The sequence below is a fragment of the Lactuca serriola genome, chromosome 5 (genome assembly GCF_051521515.1).
Source record: "Lactuca serriola cultivar US96UC23 chromosome 5, Lser_US96UC23_V15, whole genome shotgun sequence".
NCBI classification, from domain to species: Eukaryota; Viridiplantae; Streptophyta; class Magnoliopsida; order Asterales; family Asteraceae; genus Lactuca; species Lactuca serriola.
Genome location: NC_136412.1, coordinates 256,939,371 through 256,947,236, shown reverse-complemented (window position 1 = coordinate 256,947,236; position 7,866 = coordinate 256,939,371). Strand labels below are relative to the sequence as shown.

The following is a 7,866-nucleotide window of genomic DNA, read 5'->3' as shown; positions in this document are numbered from 1 at the left end:
TTTTTATAATTAAAAAGATTTTAAAACGTAATAACAATATTAAAATATAAAAAGCTATTTAAAAAATAGAATAGGACAAATATGATATTTTAAAAAGTTACAAAGAATAAATATGATACATAAAAATTAGATCGGATAAATATGATATTTTGATATTTATAAATGGTATATACTGAATTCTCATTTTAATCATTGTCATTATTGCAAAAACTTTAGATAAGTCATACTTCATCATTACACATATAAATGGAATTCGTCAAACACAAACAATTTATCGTCTTGTTAAGTTTTGGCATTGAATCTAAACATTATTTTTATAAAATTTTGTTTTCATATCAAATAATAAGCTAAAACATAGATTCTTTTAAATAAGCATTCCCAACACCCTTATAACTTATGAGACAATGACTTTTTTTTTTTAATCTTATGCAAATTATAGTTTTTTTTTTCGCTTTTAAACACCATATTTTTGTTTATATATTATGAAATCTACGGCTATTATTTATTTATTTGTTTGTTTTTTATTAAAGCAAGGTGAATCATCAATTCGGCTACCTTGTTGATTTTCTAGTTGGCTTTAAAATAAAAACTAAAGTTTAATTAAAATTTTACATAAACATGTGTGTTAAGTACGTTACAAAATTTTATTCCATTTTTAAAAAAAAATGATTTACAAATAAAACATAGAAAAAATCAAATTACTTAGAAATAGTCCGTTAATTTTTTTAAACAAAGTAAAGTGCTTTTTTTTTTTTTTTTTTTCATTTTATTAAACATTCAAAAATTAGGACCACCACCGCGTAGGCCTTGAACCAGCACCACCACCGCCACCATAGATATGGTGGAGCTTCTTTCTGGTTGGGAATGTGAATATCAGGCATATCATGTTTGGTTGTTTGTTTAGTTTGACAAAACTGAGGGTGCTGGTAATTGTTCTCTTGACTTTGGTACAACCTCATGTGTATACTTCTTCAGTTTTTTATCACTCTTGAGATACGTAAAGAAGATCATGCATGCATTTCTATTTTAGGCCAAAAAAAAATATATAGTCAATATTCGAAGGAGTGTAAATACACATAACTAAAAATATCTTATTACGTAGACAACCTAGCTACACAAGCTATTATTTATAAGGTGTAAATCAACGCAAGAAAAATCCCTGTGTCTAAACCACCAACACGACCCAACGCCTGAATTTGTCCCTAAGAATGAATATTCATGTAGACGAACCACTAACACCGGCTGGCCGCGTGTTGGTGCAGCCGGCAATGGATCAGATCATCAACTGCGTTCTCGGACTGGATCGCCCTGTCGGAATACAACTTGTACGATCTGTCATCTCTGATTCTCTCATTTTAAACCACCCAAGATTCACCAGCCTTTTGGTCAAAGATAATCACGGCCGTGAACGATGGAAAAAAGTCGAACTCGACATCGACCGGCATATCATCTTTCTCCCTGACGCCGTTGACGGCAGCAACGATGACGACGAGGCGGCAGTCAACGACTACATCGCCGACCTAACAGTCTCATGTCCGCTCAGCACCGATAAGCCTCTGTGGGAGGTACATATCTTGCCGGCGCACAAGTGCGTCGTGCTGCGTCTCCATCACTCGCTTGGTGACGGAGTGTCTCTCCTTTCGTTGATGTTGACTATGTGTAGAAAAGTCAGCGACGCCGATAAGATGCCGACGATCGAACTACCTCCGTCTTCTAGAAGCGACCGGAGAGAGAGTGCCGGAAAAAGATTCTGGAAGTTGCTGAAAATGATATGGTTTACGTTGATTTATACGTTTGAGTTTTTTTTGAGGTCTATGTGGGTTCGGGACAAGAAGACGGTGATGAGAGGCGGAGCAGGCGTGGAGTTGTGGCCGAGGAAACTGGCCACCGCCAGGTTTAGCCTTGACGATATGAAAATGGTTAAGAACGCTTTCGTAAACACTGTAAGTTTTATATTTCGTTAAAGTAGGTAATCTCAAAGGATGGTGGAGGATATCCACATTTCCCAAACAACAAATTAAAAATAGAATCTTGTAAGTATATACGAACAAAACATAAAAAATAGTATAAAAATATATTCTAACAAAATCGTCAAACAAGAAAAACGTTAGAAAATGTAAGCAATTAAAAAGCCAAAAAGAAACACCATCCCTTTATTTTAATATATATTAAATTAGTTCGGGTTAAATTAAAGGTAAGTAAAACCGAACTTGAAAATAAAACAATAAAAACCGAAATAGAATAATCGAAACCGAAATAGAAATCTATGGTTTAGTTTGAGTTTTTTTAAAACCGAAATAACGGTTCCGTCTCAGTTTTGGATTTTAATCTCTTACATGAATAGTCCCTACATCGATGGGATTGTAGAAGCTTCTTTCCTATATAAAGGATTCTCTGTTTAACGCAACCACGATAGATTGAATTTAATAGAGTTTAATGAATTAAATTTAATGGAGTTTAATGAATTGATACATCATCATTTAATAATCCATATAATTTTGTTATATTTTTTTTTTCTACAATGCATTACACTCTAAAGTTCAATAAAATATTACAAAATGCAATTTATAATAAATATTTAAGAATTAAAACTTTCATTTTTTCTCATTGAAAAGTTCAATGACCATTAAGCTCCAAATCTATTGAATGTCAATGTGGTATCTCACAATGATTGAGTTTCATTCATTAAATGACACATGGACTTTCCACCTCATTTAACTCTCCCATTAAACTCATCGTTATGAATTTTATGTATAGATGGTTCCTATGGTTTTAAACTCTTGCAAAAACAGTTTTTTTAGCTAATCTTGTTAATTTTTTTTAGCTAATCTTGTTAACTTTTTCAGTTAAGTCTCTTGTAAAATAATATATTTGTCCCTCCTACCATAGTGACCGTCTATATACTTTGTTCTAGCCACAATAACCATTTATGTTGCGTCATCTATTATTTAATTATTATTTTTATTTAATTTATTTATATTATTATGATTTAGATTTTTTTGACGTTTTGTTCGAATGTATTATTTGATGTTTTTCTTTTATATGTCTGCTTACATTTTTTGATATTTTGTTTGTATAATTTTTTGACATTTTTTTCGAATACATTTATTAATATTTCTTTTAACTTTTTGTTTGAATAATTTTTTTTTTGGCTTTTTGTTCGAATATATTTTTTAATATTTTTTTCTATATTTTTTTGTTTGTATTTATTAAAGATTTTATGGACTGTAATCATAATTCCTAAGTTAAATCATTTAAAATTATATTTTTCTTTTTTTTCTTTTAATATAGATAATGGTTTATACGTATTATTTTATAATTCAAGTATATAACTATATAACACATAATGTTATATAATTATTATATTTGTAAAGCCTTTTTATAAACATATTTAATAAAAAAATATAAATTCTTTTTGTTAAACGTGAATATGACTAATATAAATTAGGTACATATAGGCTAACCTAAGACTATCTCGTAATCTTAACGAGAACGCCTATTTTTTGTTATATGTAAAAGCCGATTCAAACTGACTCTTGCTCACTTCTAGACTAATTAAACACAATATTTTACTAAATAGACATCTTAATAATTACTTTTATTTAAAAAACAATATTAATAATTAAATAATGATTACTTGTTTATTAATAATATTAATTTTACTTTTTATTAATTGCATTTGCTTATTTTTACTATATAAATACTATACAATACACATGTTTTGGATATTATTTAGAGATTAAATATAAACAAATACATAAACACAAAAATCTATGACAAAAGTAATATCTTTTAACAACACTTCTATTATTATTATTATTATTATTATTATTATTATTATTATTATTATTATTATTATTATTATTATTATTATTATTATTATTACTTTGTAATTATATATACTTATTTATTATCTTAAAAATTAATTTACATATTTATTGAATATGATGAATTAGCAATAGTTATGACATACAGTTGGACGACTAACGAACCATTGTTAATACGAACCAAGCCTTAATATAATTTGTAAAAAAGGTTCAGACGGTGATCCATGTAGGTCTGACAATCGTGTCGTGTTCGGTTTGGTGGTTTGCGGTTTGGCGAGTTAAAATATACCAACCCGAACACAACCCATTTAACTATACAGGTCACGGGTTGGCGGGTCACGGGTTAATGACTTTGGAACATAAACCCATATATAACCCGTCAACCTACTCATTTATACGAGTTCACAGGTTGGCGGGTTCGTGGGTTGGATTTAGGTTTGTGTGTTCGTGGGTCAAATTCAATAAATAAAATTGATAATTAAACATGAATAAATTTTTGATGCAAACATATCCCAATTTTAGAAACTTAATCTTAAACATCCAAATGAAAATTAAAAACATTCATGAAAACATGTTCAAACTAAAACATTAATACAAACATAAATAAATTCAATCGTATTTTTCGACACCGTTCGATAATGATTCAATCATTCATGTCGCCGTTCTTCGTAAGTTCATTCTATCGTTCATTACATAGAGGAGACTAGGAGAGGGCTTATTCGATTTTGTTTGTGAGATATTAACATTATTTAAGGTAAACACCAAACGTGTCGTAATACAAATCAGCAAATGGTTACCCACGGGTTAAATGGTCAATGGTATCGAGTATCCTATCCTAATATAAAGTATAAACTGTATAGTGTATAATACTTAATACATTTAAAAAATATATAATTTTTTTTATTAAAATTGTAAATGGGTTGACGGGTCAACCCGTATATTTTTAAAAAACTCATATATGTACTTTTTAGTAAACGGGTTGATGGGTTGGCAGGTTGAAAAACTCAACCGAAAAACTCGTTTACTTTGTGTCATGTCAAGAATTGTCATGCCTAAACCCATGTTAGGACGAATAGCAATAATGCAACGTGTATACTCTATAGTAACATAATATTGTTAGGACATTATAGACCAATACTTCATATCACCGACAAAAAAGATAAAATAATCAAAAAATACTTCTCCAAAATTGTCCATACAAAAAATTGTAACTTTGTTTTGGGATTTTTTTTTTACTTTCCAAAAACTCGGTTGTGATGTATTTCTTTTATAAATTTGATTAACTTTTGTACTAATTCTATGTGCCATATATTGCAGACGATCAACGACGTCCTTTTTGGTGTAATATCATCGGGGCTATCAAGATATCTGGATGATCACTCACCAAAACGTAAATAAACATTCCATTATAGCCTTGCTATTTTATAATTTATATGAATATTCCATAATAAATTTACCATCTCTTGTAGCTATTAAAGAAGGGCTTCGAATCACCGGTGCCGCCATGGTTAATTTAAGGCCATCACAAGGGCTCCAGGTTATATACTTCCTAATCTTTATTCTCAATTCACTTTCATCACATTGACAACACAAGTTATGTTTACCTTAAGATGAAAATCTCTACTATAGTAGGGTTTTGGAATGGTATACATGTAAAAAAATTCAAATTAAATGTCCGATTCTTAGTTTCTTTCATTAAGTTAAACAAATAAGGACAACCAATGGTCTCGTTCATTGATGAGAGAGAGAGAGAGAGAGAGAGAGAGAGAGAGAGAGAGAGAGAGAGAGAGAGAGAGAGAGAGAGAGAGAGAGAGAGAGCAGGAGCGGACGCAGGATTTCACAGTAGGGGTTGCACGATAGTAGAAAAAATAAAAACTTTAAAAGATTTCGAAAAAATTTCCACTGCCGCCAGAAAAGTTAGAGGTTGCCGGTGCCAATAGTGACCCGGCCTAAATCCGCCCCTGTGAGAGAGAGAGAGAGAGAGAGAGATTATAAAATTGGTGAAAGTGAAAGTTAACTTCTAACACAACTTCTAGATTTTGTAAAAATATCAAAGTGGCACTATTAAATACAATCGACTTGTCAAAAATGTTGACGGTCACATTTTACGGTTTTTATTTGAATAGTTTTGTTCAGTTATGTTTACATGGTCGTTAGTTGATAATTGTTTATGTTGGCTTATCACCTTAATGAATATATGTAATGTGATTTCTTAACCAAACGAATATAAAAAAGAAAACCCATATGTTTATCTGTTTGTGTTAGTTTGTTTGTTCGGTTAATTTAAACGAACGAACATGAACAAAACCTAGTTCGTGTTTGTGGATTTGTTTATAGCCCTACTTGCTACTTTCTACTTGCAGACAATCTTAAATAATAAAATAGGAATATTATGACAATTTGATAGGTATTCACTGAATTAATGAAGAGTGGTTCAAAATCAAGGTGGGGAAACAAATTTGCTCTGATGCTCTTACCAATTTATTACCATACAAATGGGTCTGATCCTTTGCAATATTTGAAGAGAGCCAAGATGATGATAGACAGGAAGAAGTTCTCTTTAGAAGCTTTTCTATCGTACAAAATCGGTTGCTTTATTATGAAATGCTTGGGACCAAAGGTGAAATAAAATTATAAAAATAACTTAATAACTTAATCTTGCATTATGTTCACGCTAATAATTTTAGTTTTCAGTTTGTAAGTTCGATTAATTACAGGATAGCTTGTAACACTAGCTTCACAATTTCAAATGTGATTGGCCCTAGAGAAGAGTTTATGATTGCAGGCGTCCCGGTTACCTACATCAGAACCACGTCTTCAAGCTTACCACATGTAATAATTTCTAAATTGTTAGTATTTTAAGAATGAATATATGGTATAAATATTCAATTTAATGATGGCGATTTTATATATATATATATATATATATATATATATATATATATATATATATATATATATATATATATATATATATATATATATATATATATATATATATATATATGCAGGCAATTACTATGCATATGGTGAGTTATGCAGGAAAAGCAGACATGCAAATTCTTGTTGCTAAAGACATCATTCCTTACCCAGAAAAATTAGCAAAATATTTCGAAGATGCGCTGTTAGAAATGAAGGAAGCTACATTGAAAATACGATGTGATTGTTAAAGTAAAACACCTAAAGCATCCTCCTGTACACGTGCCTTGTGTAGGATTGACTTGGTCAATTTATGTTTATATCCTTTTACTTTCAAAGTCTTTAGCTTTTATGTGTGGAGTTACTTTAGTGGTAGAAGTAATCACCGTATATTTAGTCTTCAGATGTTTAATGTAGAAGTAACTATGTATCCTCCCTGTAACATTATAGAACCAGAGCAGTTTGATTTGTGTATGCAAATTAAAAGATCAAAATATCAACTTGTAATGTATAATTATATATTATTAGGAGAATAAAGGCTTACAATTCCTGCAAAGAGACTAGTCTAGGAAATGAACGTGGAATTGAACCTTCAAAAGAGTTCCCTTCAAACCTCATATAATTAAGAACATTAATCATAAATTATATTGAAAATTAAAGTTCATTGCAAAAGGGCATGTACATAATTCAGATGATTGCTTAGACCGGAGGGTGTGGGAGGGAATGTTGCCTCACTTTTGGTGGGTCATACCCCCTTTCCCTCACTTTCCTTTCCCTCACTAAAAACCCAAGGGATGGGTGAGAAACTTTTCCCTCACTTTTTGGTCCAATAAAAACCCACTTCCCCCGTTTGGAATAAAAAAGAAAAAAAAATACATAGCCAATCGTTACAAAAGAGAGAGAACGGGACTCTCTCCCCCACCCTCTTCCCGCTGCTTGTTTCCTGCACCCCCGGTGCGGTGTTTCACCATGCGGGAAGCCTTCCTGCGGCTTCCCCGCTTCCCATTCCGTCCGGCCTTATAATAATTGTAACTATGACCAATCCCCTATAAAGTCCGATATTTGATAGTAAGATTTTATTTGCAGGTTGTCTCGTGTAAGTACTAATGTCTCATTTTAT

General features: G+C 31.0%; 1 protein-coding gene across 1 annotated transcript; it reads left to right on the top strand.

The window, feature by feature from the left end:
• Nucleotides 1-1,043: 1,043 nt before the first annotated feature.
• LOC145051579 (wax ester synthase/diacylglycerol acyltransferase 11-like) lies at nt 1,044-7,196 on the top strand. The gene is made up of 6 exons (XM_078999481.1): nt 1,044-1,943; nt 5,145-5,217; nt 5,297-5,364; nt 6,235-6,447; nt 6,522-6,659; nt 6,839-7,196. Exons 1-6 carry the CDS (start codon nt 1,209-1,211, stop codon nt 6,995-6,997), a joined length of 1,386 nt encoding a protein of 461 aa, XP_078855607.1. The 5' UTR covers nt 1,044-1,208; the 3' UTR covers nt 6,998-7,196.
• Nucleotides 7,197-7,866: the final 670 nt, after the last annotated feature.